At 32.7% G+C, this 17,805-nt stretch overlaps 2 protein-coding genes across 9 annotated transcripts; one reads left to right on the top strand and one right to left on the bottom strand.

Annotated features, from left to right (window-relative positions):
* The first annotated feature begins 79 nt into the window (after positions 1–79).
* LOC128884592 (protein MCM10 homolog) lies at positions 80–3,106 on the top strand. The gene is made up of 2 exons (XM_054138068.1): positions 80–807; positions 892–3,106. The coding sequence occupies exon 2, from the start codon at positions 901–903 to the stop codon at positions 3,025–3,027; it is 2,127 nt and encodes a 708-aa protein (XP_053994043.1). The 5' UTR covers positions 80–807; positions 892–900; the 3' UTR covers positions 3,028–3,106.
* Positions 3,107–5,589: 2,483 nt separating this feature from the next.
* On the bottom strand, positions 5,590–16,261 carry LOC128884593 (eukaryotic peptide chain release factor subunit 1). Of its 8 annotated transcripts, none has more exons than XR_008459416.1 (13): positions 15,973–16,261; positions 15,608–15,825; positions 15,070–15,245; positions 14,604–14,731; positions 14,362–14,512; positions 13,973–14,163; positions 13,652–13,781; positions 13,316–13,536; positions 13,091–13,238; positions 11,332–11,442; positions 10,568–11,264; positions 9,116–9,137; positions 5,590–6,513 (listed from the first exon to the last, which is right to left on the bottom strand). XR_008459416.1 is itself a non-coding variant. In XM_054138071.1 (12 exons), exons 2-10 carry the CDS (start codon positions 15,691–15,693, stop codon positions 11,363–11,365), a joined length of 1,311 nt encoding a protein of 436 aa, XP_053994046.1. In that variant the 5' UTR covers positions 15,694–15,825; positions 15,973–16,261; the 3' UTR covers positions 5,590–6,513; positions 9,121–9,137; positions 11,332–11,362. The 8 variants fall into 8 exon arrangements, 3 of the variants coding, with proteins under 3 accessions (XP_053994046.1, XP_053994045.1, XP_053994044.1); XR_008459415.1 differs by having other exon boundaries at positions 9,121–9,137; XR_008459413.1 differs by having other exon boundaries at positions 9,116–11,264.
* Between the last annotated feature and the right edge of the window lie 1,544 nt (positions 16,262–17,805).

Raw genomic sequence — 17,805 nt, 5'->3', positions numbered from 1 at the left:
CCATATTTGAAATTTTGCATTCAGCCGATAGTTTTGGAGTTGGAACGCTGTATCACTAAGCTGGAACACACTGTATATGTATAGGTATATACAATATGTAATGCAAAAGTGAATAAACAGTATGATATGATGAAGCGATAGGGCTTATGAAGTGAAGGTTTAGTTTTTTACTTTATACCGATGGGCACACAATCGACCACACGCACTCACACAGCACTATGAATGACAGTTCTTTCTTACACCGTGGTTACGGGATCCCGCAAAAAGGCCCGCGTAATTTAGTACCAACAATGTACAAGCGGAGCGCTCAAGTAGAAAATCTCCAATTCTTCACACTTGCATAGCACGAAACTACCAAAGAATATTATTCTATAGAGCGGAGATATCATAAGCTGAGATTCCTTACTCCACCGCAGGCGGCGCTGCAGTCGGAAATCTTCGCATCTTACAATAATACAATATAAATTTCAATATTTATCAAATAATATTATTAATTATACATATTTGAGTACTTTCGATATTGTCATACATTTGTAAATATGGACTGAATCACAAGAGAAGTTTACAATCCATTAATGGAAACGTGACTTCTTTCTCATTAAGAAACGGCGGGAAAAATGGCTAAAGCTACATGGGCAGGAAATGTACCGCATATCAATAACGTACTGGCAGTTGCTAGCAGTGACTGACAGTGAAACCAGCAATAACATTAGTTAAGTTGATTGATGATATTATTAAAAGTATTATTTTCTTTAATTTGTTTGTGTGATAAACAAAGATAAATTTATATAATCTCAAACAACGAAGGTTAGTTAGGAATTGTTGCATTCAACGATTTAATAAGTATTAATTCAATTTGTACAATTTTTGCAATGTGTTATTTGATTTCAGTTATTTAAAATGGATAACGACAGTGACTCCGACGTAGGTGATGTTTTGAATGATCTTTTAGCTAATGATGATGTAGAAGAAAACCATGAATTACCATCTAAAAGAACCCTAAAGGAATTAGATTTCAATTTTTTAGACGATTTACCTAAAGTAGATGATGAAACCGAACAAGTTAATGACAAAAACAAGAGTGAAGTTTACGATGACAACCTTGATTCTTCAGATGATGAAGATAGGCGTCATTTAGAAGAACAAAAATATACAAATTATGGTCGTGATATAAAATCTTTATTAAAGAAGGATGGATCTAAAAAAACTGAATACACATCTCTACCTTGTGAAAGAAGTAGCAAAACATTTAATTTTAGTGCTACAACACAGACTACAAATGTAAATACAATTAATAATAGTCCTGTTACATCAAAAGATATATACAGTGATCCATTCTTTGGATTAAGAATTGTTAGTCCAATAGTTTCTTCCACAGAGTTAAAGGCACGTATGAATGGTAAAATGGCAGTACCGGTTTCAAAAATTAAATATCATATTAATACAGAAAAATTAGATAACGACTGGGTAATAGCAGGAGTATTGATAAATAAATCTCCTACAAGGACTTCTCAAAAAGGAAGTGCGTATTGTATATGGAAAATAAGTGATTTATCAGATAACATAAATACAATATGCCTTTTCATGTTCAGTGGTGCATATAAAATGTTTTGGAAAACTACTATCGGAACTATAATAGGTATTCTTAATCCTAATGTTTTAGAATCTAAAGATAATACAGATTTAGCCACATTGTCTGTTAGTAATGCTCAAAAAGTTATGATTCTTGGTAAATCTAAAGATATGGGAAAATGTAAATCAAAAAAAAAAAATGGTGAACCATGTAATGCTATCATAAATGTTAGTCGCTGTGAGTTTTGTATATATCATGTTCAACAAGAATATAAGAAGTGCTCTCAAAGATCAGAGCTTCAATCATTTAGCAACACGCAGAAATTTTCAATAGATATGCTAAAGAATAAAACTCAACAACGAAAACCACTTAATAGTAATTTCCCAGAATTTAATGCTATTGTTGCTGTAAAAAATAAACAATTAGAGGCAAAAGATGCCAAACGTTTAGCATTACTTTCAGGTAGCCAGAAGACTGAAAATTCAACTAGTGCAAAACTAATAAACAGTGAAAACTGTAAAACAGCAAATTCACCTGAACAACAAATAAAACAGAACTTTAAACAGATAAGTCAATCAAGGGGCTGGAAAGCTGCTGTTCTATCACAATCATCTTCTAATGAAAAAGATGAACCCATATCATCTGCACTATTGAAATCATATGCCTGTAAACAAAAGAATGTAGTGAAAAAAGATTTAAACATACTTTCTTCTTCGCTTTCAAATCCTCGTTTAGGCGTTGGTTGCGTTGGAGGAACCATAGATTTATCAACACCAATAACTAGAAGACAAGTCTACTCTGTTAAAAGTAATGCTATTAAATGGGTACAAGAAAATGGTAAAATTAAACCTAAAGATCCTAATAAAGTACGATTGAGTAAAGAAGAAAAGATTGAGAAAGGTAAAAAGCGACCTAGGGAATCGGATGTCTGTGAAGAACAAGTAATGAAAAAACTAAATACGATATCAGATAAATTTAAAGAAATGTTGGAAGCCAAATCTGCTCATGCCGACCTTATTGAAAAGTCTTATGAGCAGGAGAAGGAAAAATATTTCAATAAGTTAGAAATAACAGAAAGAATGGAGCAAAAAATGTTGACTACTTATAAGATTTCTTGTAAAGCTGTTAGATGTTTAGTTTGTAAATATACATCATTTTCTGCTTCTGACATGTGCAAAGAGCAGAAACATCCATTGCGAGTTACAGATGCGACGAAAAGATTCTTTAAATGCAGAGATTGTGGAAATAGAACAGTAAGTTTAGATAGAATACCTTCGCATAGTTGTATAAAATGCAGCAGTTCAAATTGGACAAGAGCTGCAATGATGGATGAAAGAAAAACAAATATCAATGTAATTCCATTATCTATTCGCGGAGATGAAGAATCCCATATAGGATCAATCATTAAAGATGCCAGTCTTAATCTCTTAGTACCAGATACAAACAACAAATAAAATAATATTGTATTAAATTGTACATAATACATAGTTAATTGAAATTTTTAAACTATAATAAATAGTGATTTTTTAAATATTTTATATATCTTTTTAAGGTATCCTTCTAGGTCTTTATACTGTATGTTACAAGTGCAGATAACACCATATATTTAATTTTATTGTCCTTAATATCAATACTTCAATTTATGATATATACAAATATAAAAAAATCATGACAATGGAACTATTATATATTTGTGTTTATGTAAGTGTATGTGATTTGAGTTTCACGCGGTGAAAATAATTTTTAAACTAGTTAAAGACATACATACATTTAACTCTGTCCAAAATGTACATATTAAGCAGAAATACCTGGATACAATCAGCTATAAAAACAGTATAAAATGCGTCCCACTGTGTAATTCCTTTTTATTATGCCAATGTTTCTTTTCATTGATAAGACTGTAATTTATTCATAGATTGAAAAAATCAGTCTCTCTCTATTCAACAGCACCTTATTGCATAGGCGAACGTCTTACCGATAATTTAAAATTCCATACTCTTTTTGACTAATTTACACAACTGAAATTTACGTATATTTGTAAAAAGGGAGAATATTAATAAAATCGTAATATAAAGAGACGTTATAATCGGAACCCGGAAATATCTTTCATCATCAAACCATCACGGGGCATATGTTGAATATGCACTGAATACTATTCTATGTTCATCAATATTTATTCGAGCTCTGTATCTATTAAACACTTCTAATTATTTATTTTGAAAATGCCCCGCGAAAATATACGTTATCATGACACTTCCGGACTCTAATAGCAACTTATTATTTGCATGAGAAACATAGATTGTATTTTCACTTCTTATTCATTTTTCTTTGTATCCTATTCTATTCAGATTTTTATTAGACTTTGATATTAACGACACGTTAATTATTCTTGTTTATAATTCTGGAGTAATGTTGATGTGAAAAAAGGGGGATCAAAAATAATGTTTCATCGTCGGGTGATTACTAATTACCTAGTATCGTTAACGAGGCGCAAAAATACGTTCTATTGCTTTATATGTTTATAAAGTTAAAAAAAGGAATTGGAATACAATCTCATTAATCTTACATTCTTAAGTGAAAAAGAAACAGTATAAATTATCATGCATATTGAAATTATTATAGAAATAAAGATTAATACAAAATTTATCGAACATTTGCGGATTAACGATTTAAAAGTAAAAGAAGTTATATAGGTAAATTAATAATATGGATTCACCCAAGGTAATAACTTGTATCTTTATAATCAGAATGTATTTCATATAAACTATTCGTGTGTCGCATAGTGTTGCGTTGCAATCATATAAATCACTATTTCAATATCCCCCTTTATCACTTCACAGAACATTATTTTCAGTAAATCGTATATCAAGGTACGGCCAACACCCAATCTTTAACTTGAAATTCATAACTCTACGTATTCTCGTGGTCACCTTGGTGAAAACGAATTAAATTTTTAGGGCATCGCACAAGTATACTTTACGCGCATAATACATACAAAATATGAGGTATTAAATCCGTACTTTGAGAAATTTGATTAAGCAAAATCTTATAACGATTACATCTTTGTATTGCCTTGTCAGATATAAAGTAACTTTTGAAGGAACAAAAATGTTTAACTAGTGCAATACATGAGAATAAGATTTCCAAAAAATTATAAATTTGTCGGCATATTTTATACAACTATGCTTGTAGAAGAGATCATAGGCAAGCCATAATCTAAGTACGTTATTGATTCTGTTTAAATGAGATGTATGGACAACGTCTCCTTTTCTTTCATGCGTTCTCTTGCACACTCGCTTTCCCTGTTTTTATTCTTACCTTAAAAGAGTAAAAGAAGATTACAAAGATTACACGGCTTTTCCTAGTCTCTCTCTCTAATGTTCATCGTGTTCTTACAGAACTAGGACTTGCATACTTAAAACAAGCTTCTGTTATGCAGAAGAAATAATCGCACCGACATAGTAATAAATAATTAACTAGATACCTATTGAAAGAATGTTTACATATAAAAATTAAAAGAAACATTAAGCCGACATTTAACACATTAGTGTCGTGAAGACAATACACAGATACAATACTTTTAAACCATCATTCGGAATTCGTTGTGCACATACCATAAGCCAGATCATCTTTTGTTGAACGTTCTATTTTGATGAAGTTTTCATAAAGTTTTACCCCCTGCATCACGTACGGTATAATAGTATAAATAACCTAATTATACTATTAATTAACAATACATTATTTTCACCAAAAGATTTCACAACATTCACAAGAATCTTCCTTTACTATACAGCGATATTTCATAAAAGATACTTCACCAAAATTGCACGTATCATTCTTCTCACATTTACACATACATATTATTGTTTATTACAAAGGCATCATATGAATAAGCAAGTTAAATTAACAATTTTAAAATAATTTTGTAATATTTTTTGTAATAACTGCCACTTAAATATTGCAGAAAATACGTCTTTACTAATGGAGTGCACCGTTATAACAATCAAAGAGATAACTCGATACACATGCGAAGCATTTATTATATACAATCGTGAGTGTACAAAATATAAGAGTCGAAAGCCAGCGAAGTTAATACAGATTACGAAAATTATCTCTTATGTTTATATGTGTATCACTCGATGAGACGGAAAGGTTTTATTTTCCCGGGATATTACGCGACCTTAACTTATGTCTAAGGCAACAGTGCCATTAAAAATTTAAGTCTATGTACAGAACTCTTTATTATTCATATGAATTTAGTAATTGGTATAGAATGTACGATACTCAACTTCATGTTTATGATAATCAGTTTATTATAACTCATCTATGATTGTGTCTGAACAAATATAACGCTATATCCTCGTGTTGTTAGAGTACTCTTCTTTTTTATTTTGTATCATAAAATTCACGATGAGATGATAAATATCAATTTGATACAAAATTAAGACGTCCCAAATTATATACTGTACAAATATATGCAGCTCTGTAGCGAGTGTATAATTAATTAAATAAATCCATGTGAATAATTAAAGAATATAATTGTAATATAAGGTAATGTTGTGTGAGATAGGCAGGTATCAAGCTGGCTTAATTAAGTGTCACAGTCTTCGAGTTGCCTTTTTTTCTTCATGGACATGTATTACTCATTAGCGCGCCACATGTTGTGCATCTCACTTTTGTGTATCGATTGCAAATTCTTTGAATGAACTTTAATGAATGATTTCATGATGTGTGTTGCATCATATGATAATTTTGTGATCACGTTCTCCTATGTGCCTCTCTTCCATATGATGCAAGGGAAAACATATACTCATGTTTTCTTCTGAAGTTAAAAGAACTGTCTGTTGAGTCACAGATTTAATAGTCATCCAGATCAAAACTATCAACTTCAACATCTTCCAGCTGCATACTTTGAAAGTCCACTTTGTACCGCAATATACCTGTAAAATACATGTGTGGAAATACTGCTTTAGTAGGTACAAATTAAATTAATATGCTTTACTATGGCCAGTAAACGGAAAGAAATTAAAATATCTTATTAATATATTATAAACAATGCTATATCAAAAAACGTTTCATGAACTAGTTAATATGATAAAATTTATGATTTCTAATTATCTGTATGAATATAATCATAAATAGCATTGATATGATAGTTATTAATCATGCATAACATATTGCTTGCAATGTTTTTCAATTTTTGCCACAAAGATAGTAATTTTAATATATAGCATACGCATATTTAAAAAATGATTGGTCAAATTAGAATTCAATGATAATTAATAATGTTCATGAACATTGTTCATGAACAACGCACTGTTATTGCGATAATTATGCGATGCAATTGAACATAATTTAGAGGCTGCTATCATAACATACAAATAATACGTAGAAATATATTAATAATAGTATCATAAAAGTAAGTGAATGTTATACATGTAATGAATATCATATTCTTTGAATTATAGTTTAAACAATTGTATACTAATTTATCACTACTAAAAATATTTCACATAACCAGCAAAAGACTCTAATATGAATAGATATAATAATAAAACTATAATAAAACAGAACATAAATAAATAAACGATTTTCAGTATTTTTAAAAGTACAATATATTACAATTTTTTTATTTAAATACTGATACATCTAAGTAATAGCAATCTTACAAATAACGAAAACAACAGAATAAATATACACTAATGCGCAAAACTTAGCGGACAAACTTTTAAACGGTTCGAAAACATGGAAGTTTTTAACCGATTGGAATTAAACTCCATGAGGAGTAGTTTTGAAGTGTCCTCTGGTCGTGTGTAAAGTTACATGGGCGAGGGTTGATGGGAAGGGGTTAATTCACCCCCTTAAAGGGGGGCGCGTCGAAAAACGTCACTTCTAAAGGTGCCAGAGATGACGGAAGGGGTTGAAAAAATTAAAAAAACATTTAGGCCGACTCTGTTTGATACCCTCTACAAAATGCACCCCTTGAAATCGCTCTCGGACAAACTCACCCCTCACACACACCCCACCCCCTCTAAAATTCACAATTTTTGGACGATGGTCTTGATTTTGGACTCAATGCAGTCTCTGGGCTCCACTGATCCAGAAAATGCTATCACTCATACCGTGCACCCTATAGGCACCCTTGGGGGGGGGGGGGGGGGGCGGCAGCTCGCAAATTTTCAACCACCTTCGTAAGGGAGCACTTCCACACATCGGAGGGCGATGAAATTCACCATGTTTGTTCTCGATACGTTAAGGATCAATGCCGAAAAGGTCCCGTTTCGAAAACTGCCACCGGAGCTGAAGGGGGGAGGGCAGAGTTAGGGGTGGTCCACCCCCCAATGTAATGGTTGGAACGTTGCCACGTTGCGTGGATTACATGTCGTGGACAACAGTCCAGGGCATCGGGCTGCCACAGTTTTGATGTCTTTTTCCCGCGTGACTGGCAATAAAATACGAAAATGTCGTTTTTTTTTGGAAAACCCACCCCCAACTTCAGGCCCATCTGCAGGGTGAACGAGCAACCCTACGTCAACGCCGTTCATGGTATCGGATGCGCGAATGCTTTATTAACAAGTCCCCAGAAATTCAGATTTTTTCAATGACGCTTTCGTTGTCAAATCGGAGCAGATTTGAAAGAGTAGTAAGTGAGCCGGCATTTAGAAGCAGAGCGAGGGCCTGCAGTCGTACGTGGTCAGACCAGACCGGACCCCAATTTGCCGTGGGCTAACCGTGGGAAACGGGACCTTTTCGGCATTGATCCTTAACGTATCGAGAACAAACATGATGAATTTCATCGCCTTCCGATGTGTGGAAGTGCTCCCTTACGAAGGTGGTTGAAAATTTGCGGGCGGCCCCCCCCCCCCCCCCGCTAAGGGTGCCTATGAGGAGCACGGTATGGGCGATGGCATTTTCTGGATCAGAGGAGCCCAGAGACTGCATTGAGTCCAAAATCAAGACCATCGTCCAAAAATTGTGAATTTTAGAGGGGGTGGGGTGTGTGTGAGGGGTGAGTTTGTCCGAGAGCGATTTCAAGGGGTGCATTTTGTAGAGGGTATCAAACAGAGTCGGCCTAAATGTTTTTTTAATTTTTTCAACCCCTTCCGTCATCTCTGGCACCTTTAGAAGTGACGTTTTTCGACGCGCCCCCCTTTAAGGGGGTGAATTAACCCCTTCCCATCAACCCTCGCCCATGTAACTTTACACACGACCAGAGGACACTTCAAAACTACTCCTCATGGAGTTTAATTCCAATCGGTTAAAAACTTCCATGTTTTCGAACCGTTTAAAAGTTTGTCCGCTAAGTTTTGCGCATTAATGTAGTACTGTAATGTTAATAACTAGATCTCAATAACATTGTTAATGATACGAAAAAAAAACTTCTATATTAGCAAATAAAATGTTTTTTTTTTTTTTAAATACAATGTATAACATTCTAAAGCAAAAATAATATATTTAATGATAGACAAATGCAATAAGATTTAATAACGACTCAAGTTCACTGCTTCTTCTTGTCTCACTAAATTAGTAGAAAGCAATTACTATACCTTTCCCAATATGCAAGCTGATAGAAACAAATCATCAATTAGTACTTATGCTTGATCAAATACACTAACTACTTAACAAAACCTAGCTAGTTATTACATAAACATTGATTATTTAGTTATTTTTCGCATCCATCAGCAAAGTTTTATTCTCAATACTTTTATTGCAAAAATTAATATTTAACTTCTTTGCATTCTTTTATAGCAATGTTACTGTATGTAGTGTTGTTTTATTAATATTTACAGATAATATAAGATTATGGTATTTTTCTTTGTTGATGAACTTACTATTTGCCTATTGCACAATATACAGAAAGCAATATAAATGATTAGGGTTTTAAACAAGCAGTAAGAAAGCATTCACATATAAAAACATACTAAATATGTAATGATACAAAAATATTTTTTAATAATATGGTACTTGATTTTAAAAGTTTTGCTTTTGTTTTAAATAAAATATTGTTAAAATTCTACATATTGATATTGTAATCACAATTCTAATTGAGAAATATATATTTGAAATAACATCTGCACACTAATTAAGATTGTTAATTTAATTATAAAATATGTATATTCATATACATAAAAAATTAGAGACACTGTAAACACTTATTTATCTAACACTAAGCATAATTTGAAAGATGTACTAAATAATTATTTGACGGGCTTGCTGAAATAATATGTCAATTTAATATTTGCATGGAATTAACATTCAAAATGACATATTACATGATGTTCGTGAAGTACATACTATTCAACTACCGTTCAACATGAAACATAGACAGTCTAAGAAGCTTTGCATGCAAATGACAAAAATTTCCTAGGTATGTCTACATCAGAATAAAAGAAGAAATAGTGGTTTCAGTATTATGTCGAAAATCAGATATATATACGTATTCTTCACACATACTGTATAATTTTGTTAAATCCGTTTAAGACTTATGCATGTATGAAATACTACCATCAAGAGCTAGATGTTCCTATCAAATGAATTTCTTATAAATCGTTGTTCTTCATACTAAAGCATTATCATAGCTATAAATATTTATTATCATATCACTAATACACATATGTCTATAATTTTATCAAAGCATAAAAATTATTTACACTAATTTCGAAGTTTTCGTGACTGTTTCAGAAACAAAATTTTTGAGAAAACGTTATTTTGTGTAAACAAATCATTAAAAATATGTATGAATAATCCGTGTTGTAATTGATTTTAAATATGTAAATATGCAACACAAATAAAGAATAAGGTGCATTATGTAGAAATAAAAATAACTGTTTATAAAACTAAGCAGTACTAATTTTGTCTGTATACTGATCATTGTGTATAATGTCTACAACTTGATTTTATCACTAACAATGTAATGTATAATCACTAAGTAGTAAGAACAGATCTAAGAATGTTCAAGACATAAAATTTACATATTGAAATACTTTAACTCACCATTTTTAAATACAAATATCCATATCTCATATATATACAAGATTTTCTTTATTTTTGTACCACCAAGAAAAAAAGAAGATAGCAGTTTCCAGGCTTTTTATTTGTGAAAATAAACATTATATACCTCGGAATTTTGAACTAAAAATATCTATATTCACATTCAAACTCATCAGAAGAGACATATATATGTATAATATATACTACAGATCTGCACAGAAGTATCGAACTATACTATTCAGTGAGAAACCCAACAGAAGAAACTGCAAATATTTTTGGACAAATTTATCGGGTAGTTCTTAATTATACGTTGAATGCATTTGTTTCGTTGTTCATATCACAAAACTTCAATGATTTACCAAAGAAGTCTTATAATTCCCGATAATAACGTTACAATAGTAATAAAATAATAGCAATTGCAAGATAAAAAATGATCTCTTCATGATGAGTCCATTATTTATGTTACAAATTGACATATTATATCTGTATTTAAAATACAAATACTCGTAAAGACAGAGTTTAACATATGACGGTTAGTTAAATTACTAATGGTTAATTATACCTAATGTATAAAGGTTTAATGTTACATAAATTTTCACAGAATAGTACATACAATCACAATATTATATATGATCATTTTATTCATTTTTTATGTATGCTAATATGAAAGTTATAAATGCCTTGATAAATTTGTCCAGTTCTGAAAGTAATATGTTCTATGATACACGAAATATAAACGAATGCACTCAAGACAGAGAAAGAGCTACCTGGTCAACTTTGAGTATTTCACAGATGAAATTAGTAATCATCGAGGTCAACATCATCAAGAGGCTCATCAGCCTGCAGTGACTGGAAATCAACTTTGTAGCGGAGGATTCCTATGCATCAAGATATACTCAATAATTAATGATAATGTTTCTAACTGTCTTTTAATACCATTTACTTTTCACATATACATATATGCGAACTCGTGTAATATCTTGATAAAGACCTTTCTTGATACTTCTATACCACTCTTTCATTTAAGTTTTTATATGAATTACGATCCTATCTAAATATGTTTCACAAATAAAAAACTAGTCCGAGAAAATCCCCCATTCTGAGTTACACTTTAAGAAAAGATAAAATTTTCCTAGGTATACACAACTATTAAACTTATGTACTTTACTAATACAAAGAACATCTGCAAAGTATTAGACACCAATATTGATAAAACTCTACTGGTTTGCAGAACAACTAAAAGTAAGAGACGCGTATTTTATCAGTTATAGTGATAGAGAAGTTTAAGAGATGTAATTATTTGTCAAAGTTTTATCCTTCTGATACTATCTGAGTAACTATTTTAGCCTCAAGAGCGTTTATTAGGCAATTTTATTTGTATTTTAACAAAAATTAACATGGCGGATATACTAATAATATACTTGTATAATAGGTCGTATTTTTTGCTCTCATTCTAGGTTATCAACATTTTCATGAAGACAAGAAAGTAAACTTTCCATGTACTAAATTTATGATCATTTATAATTATTTTTATTTGACATTAAAATTTATTTATTCATTATAAACATTTTTTATAAACATAAGAGAAACAAAGAGATAAGAAAGACAAAAAGGAAAGAATATGGTTAGTAAGTACATTAAAAGTATATACTTGCCGTCACCAGAGTCCATACCTGCTTCGCGCAGGTTAAAAGGTAGTGGGGGGAACTTATCGAAACTCGATAATCCCACTCCGCGGATTCCTAACCCCCTTCATTGACTGTGGTCAATATACGGAGTGAAACAAAAGTACGGTGAAATGGATGGAATTCATGGAATATGAAAGGAACAGTGTTTAATATATACAATGCCTCAAATGGTCGACTTTGGTGTCAGGGACGCCGCGTCACCACAGCACAAGACACTACGCGTATGTGCGTGGGTGTAGGAGTGGGAATATGAGGGCACCAATCAGAGCAACGATGCGCAAGAAAGAACAAAAACTGGTCCTCCAGCGGGTATGGACTCTGGTGACGGCAACATAGAATATTACATACACATCGACAATTAGTAACAAGCATTTAAATATTCTATGTAGATAAAAATAGCTCACATCCTTAGTTATTTCAGTATCGGTAATTTAAAAAATTAAGAAAAATAAAACGATAAAAATTACTTTTTATTAACGTGTGTAACATTATTTTCTGTTCTAAAAAACTATTTTGCGTTTAAAATAGTTCAGAGGTTAGGATCAGAGGGTTGTAACTGGAGGGCAATTAGTTGATTAAACTTGAGTTACCACAATTAAAAAAATTATGTGTCCATTAATTTTGGCATTAGTTTATAAACTAGGAAAGTTCTATCAAAATCAGTATCAGACACTTCGCGAATGTTTCTTGTTAGTCGTTAACTATTTAGGATGGAATCAGCCGCGTTTCTGTTAGTACACAGACTGTATAGATGAGTACAAATCATCGTACCACGTGTATATTACTGTCAGTCGAGTTAAAGTTAAGATCAACAAAAACAGGAGAAAAGTGAACTTACCTCCAATGCCGCCAAAACCTCTTACAAATTGAGAACCTTCCTGAGATTTATCTGTTATGATTTCCAAGGTGGCACCAAAGCTTTTATAATTGTTTGCAAGCCATTCAAGCAGGGGTTGGCACTCTACAAGTTCCAATTCTACTCCGCTCTAAATATAATTAAGAAGATTCAATGTTATTCGTTTATAATCATATAATTAACGGTACCAAGATATTTTTAACGTACCTCTTTATCAGTAAAATGAGTTTTGTCTTTTTCTTGTTCCGGCGTTAGATGTAAAACTTTTTCCTCAGCATTTGTATGGTTCTTTAAAACGTATCGTTGAATATCTAAGTTTTCCCAACAGATAAGGGTTTCCACACTACCTAATTCTAAAGCTCTTAACGTATCTTCTACACCAAAACAATATTTTCCCGTATCTTGTGAGATTTCATCAAAATAACGACCTAAACAAAACCAAGCATATTATTTAATTTTGACTTTACACTTTTATCTTTTTTTATAAAATTATATAGTTAGACACATTTTTCATGAATTATGTAACTCCAAATATATACTCACCAATTAATTTCTTTTCTTGAATGAATTTTACATTTTGCAAAGATTCAGCAGCTAGTTCAATAGCCTGATTGAAACCATTTTCTCCACCATACGAAACATCTACTAATTTTATAACTTTTGCTTGCAATCTCTAGAAAAATAAAATGGAAATGATTAATGCACCATTAGAAACATTTCTCGCTCCTTAATGATAAGTAAAAATTAAAAAAAGTAATGGCTACAGGAATATTTTGTATTATTGTGTGAAGATACAATTTACGTTAAAAATATACGTTTTACTGATTGTGATATATATCTATAAACCAATGTATACAAACTTACAGGATCAAACATGTCGGATTGACTAAGTTCTGTCTTAAAATCAGCACTACCCGCTAAAATTAAACCAGCGATGTTAGGTTTATCGTTACTAATGTACAGCTGAGTGGCTACTTCTGCAACTTTCCGAACATAGTTATGTCGCTTTTCCATACGCAATCGAGCGAAACGGAGAGCCGATTGTCCACCTCTGCCTGAAATTAAATTTTATAAGATATCTTAATATTTGAAAGTAAACATTTGTTTAACAAATATAATCTCTACATGAAGCAATAATGTAGAAATTAATTAGTAAACACAATTTGGTTGCTTGTAAAGACTAATTATAAACAAATTAATTTTCTAACAAGCATGAAATAATATTCTTATTATTCCACTAATTATTTATATACCATGCTTCTTTGGAAGGTCTACAGTAAATTTATGCAGGACTTCACGAGTATTTCCTTGAAGAGTACCAAACAGTGCACCATTACCGTCCATGACTATAAAACCGAATTTGTTATCATCAGCGAGCAACGCTGTAAGCGCTTCTGTGTGAAACTAAAAAATATTGAGATATACGTTAAAATTTATGTCACTGCAATTAGTCTAGATAGAAATATTTTGCACACAATAAGAAAGAAAAAAGTACCTTATTATCACAAAGATAGAGAGAAGTATTAATAGGTTTAAAAGGTTCAAAATCAATGTTCACTTTCTTCTCTTTTCCTTCTTCTGTTACAATGGTACCACAATATATTACCAGGCCATTTGGAGGCACTGAAATAAACGATATATACTTCATACAGTTGAAGGTTATAACATAATCATACTCTAATTACATAATTGTATTCTGAAAACAGGGATGGATAAGATTCGTATTTATATTACAAATTTCTAATAACAATTTTTGCTTCATTATTTCAATAAAAATTACAAATTGAATTATACCATGTAACTGTAGTTTACATTGAATGAATAAAAACTTATCCAAATAACTGTTCAATTAAATGAGCATTGCACATAAATCGTTATGCAAAGCTATTCATTTAATGTTTGCATTATATATGTATTCATAAAATATAATCAAATTATAATAATAACATTAACGAAATTACCTTTAGTATATAATTTTAGCCTATGTTGTACAGATGTGATTGCACCCAAAACGGATAATCTATTTACACGAGATTTGATATTCGACGCAGTTCCAAACTCGTCCGCTAACATTTTGCTCACTCTTGATATTTGATCCTTTGGGGGAATGATTAGCGAAATCATGCTAGTCCCATTCCTGTGAACAGATGTATACACAAATTTAACGATGCTTAATACTACTCAAATATCATAAAAATAATATATTCGGGATCAATTAGCTTATATAAGATTGTGTGAGTACCATACCAACAAAACCTTTACTCTTGTGATACAATTGAAAATTCAATGATAAACCATAAAAACTTTAATATATTTATTTGAATGTTAGAAATCCCAAAATATTCCTTTCCCGTGAGGTCACGTGAAATTCATATTCACAAGTGAAACGGAGGTCCGTTAATTTCCTACTTACCGCATGCTCTTTAAAACATATGTGCGAATAGAAAATCGAACAGCTGATAACAAGAGGCGCGGCAACATTAATTTCGACCTACTTACCCTCTAGCCATTTCGAGACTTTTTATGAGTTTCTTGATCTTCCAGATCTCGACATTGCGGTCGGCGGAAGTCTCCTCGTTGGACATTGCTGAGCGTTGTGTCGCGTGGTCGCGGGCTTACGGGGTTCCCAATAAATTAATTTTTTACCACCAACGGGGTCCGAAGTATGGAAAAGGTGGTCCACGTCGATGTGAAAGGCCGGATCTATGAATTTTTCTCTGAAACGAATGATCAATCCATTTATCGATGAATCTGCTTCAATCCAGTTTATACCGGATTATGTCAGAAAGAACGTGTTCGGCAGATAGTTCCCGTTCGGTTCCCAACGTAACGAAACACCCGTGGATAATACACTTTTCACTCACTTTCTGATCGGTAATCGTTGATGGTTTGCCACAAGCGTTACGTGTTTAAATACGATACTTGTGACACAGCGGGTACCACGCGAAAGTGAACCTCGGTATGCACACGTCGGCCATGCGATGGCACAGCGAAACGTCAGTACTTCGGTGGACGTACTGCACGGCACAAAATGGGAAGCAAAAAGACCGAAGAATTCGTGCGCGAGCAGCGCCTCGAGGCCGCTTGTCGTATACGGGCGCAGCCGCATTTGCATTGGCTGCTTTCGCAGCCACTTCCCAGTGATTCTCAAGTCAGAAATGGGCATTATCTGGATAAAAAAAAAATTGTTTGAATAAAAAATAGAATACAGATACTTTTTCTTTATTTTTATTTTATAACTGTCGAACAAAGATTTATTCGACGACAAATATGAAATATATGTAAAACACATTTATCAACACACTTTCCTCAAACCTACGATACACCCCTGGCTAGGGATATAGTGGTCCAATGATATTCTATTGGGTCATGTATTATTTACCCAAATATTTACACATAGTAAACATATGTATGATTATTTGAAAACACATTTATTTTTGGCATACTTTATCTTATAAAAATTATCTTTATCTTTATCTTATAAAAATTATGGAATCACGAGGAGACCCAGCCAAACTCCGAGTTGACTTCAGCGACAGTTGCGGAAAAAGTAGGAAGCTCTGGGACAAGGATAAATAGATCCTTGTCTCTCCAATGATGCTGTGACAGAGAGGGAGATACAACAATCGGAAGAGAGACAAAGACAGAATGATGTCAAACATTTGTAATTTTCCAAACAGTCATTGTAATTTTATGAGGCAAGGAAGCGACCTTTCCGGCTGATTTTTTTTTTAAACTGTTCCTTATAAAATACCGTTGCGGGGGACAGTTACACATTTTGCAATTCGCTTTTGAAACGTGCTAAAAATACGTTTAAAGTTACAATAAAATTACATTGGTGGTGTCGCTACGATTGAGACGATTCATATGCCAACATGGCTGCCTCAATATCGTGCTTTCCACCGCAGCGCTGTCGTCGTCTTCCTTTCTGTTACCGTGTCGACCATCTAAACACGCTTTTCGACTTGATTCGCAGGTATCGTAGTCGGCTGGGTTTTTTCGCGCACGCGCAGCGAACATAGCATCAATGAAGTATACGCACGACTAAAAAGGTGTATCTTAATTACGCCTGCATACTTTTACATATATTCATGATTTCGCGCTCATAGCCACAATAGCTATAGCACCCCACACCTGTTACCCTGGAGACGACACTGTTAACGGTCATCCTGACAGTACATGGGCGAATAAACCCGGCCCGGCTGGTATCACTGATCGTAGTATCGTACATAAAATGTCGCTAGTTCGATTCCAAGCTGCTGTGTATTTTTTTTATTCTTATTTTATACTTTGTTCGGTTGCCGAACATCTTGTATAATTTATAAAAAAAAATTTTGATATAAGAGGTAATATGAAATATAAAATACAAACAAATAGCCAAATACTTTCCTGTTTCGCTGTATGTATATCGTGTTTGGTCTCATTATAATCATAAAAATCTTACAAACACATTAGAAAAAGTTAGATTTAAAAAAATTAATAAATAAAAAAGTTTTATTGTTACATTAGTATTGTCTCGCGCCCGCCTATATGTTTTGGTTCCTAGCTTCGTGCCTTGGATCTCTCTCTCTCTCTCTCTCTCTCTCTCTCTCTCCTCTCTCTTTCGCTTTCCTCTCTCTGTCTCTTTCTATATTCGCGCTCGGCTGGAGCCGCATGTAAACTTAGAATCGACACCTCGGCTGGTTATTATACCTACA

This window comes from Hylaeus volcanicus, chromosome 1 (assembly GCF_026283585.1).
Source record: "Hylaeus volcanicus isolate JK05 chromosome 1, UHH_iyHylVolc1.0_haploid, whole genome shotgun sequence".
Taxonomy (NCBI): domain Eukaryota; kingdom Metazoa; phylum Arthropoda; class Insecta; order Hymenoptera; family Colletidae; genus Hylaeus; species Hylaeus volcanicus.
Note: the sequence above shows the minus strand (reverse complement) of the source record. Positions and strands in the feature narration are given on the sequence as shown.

Excerpts from the sequence above, each read along its gene's own strand:
- LOC128884593 (XM_054138069.1), bottom strand. The coding sequence starts at position 15,693 with ATGTCCAACGAGGAGACTTCCGCCGACCGCAATGTCGAGATCTGGAAG. Across the intron at positions 15,246-15,607 it reads AGTCTCGAAATGGCTAGAGG|GAATGGGACTAGCATGATTT; the intron begins GTAAGTAGGTCG and ends ATCTGTTCACAG. Across the intron at positions 13,537-13,651 it reads TCAAGAAAAGAAATTAATTG|GTCGTTATTTTGATGAAATC; the intron begins GTGAGTATATAT and ends GGTTTTGTTTAG.
- LOC128884592 (XM_054138068.1), top strand. The coding sequence starts at position 901 with ATGGATAACGACAGTGACTCCGACGTAGGTGATGTTTTGAATGATCTT.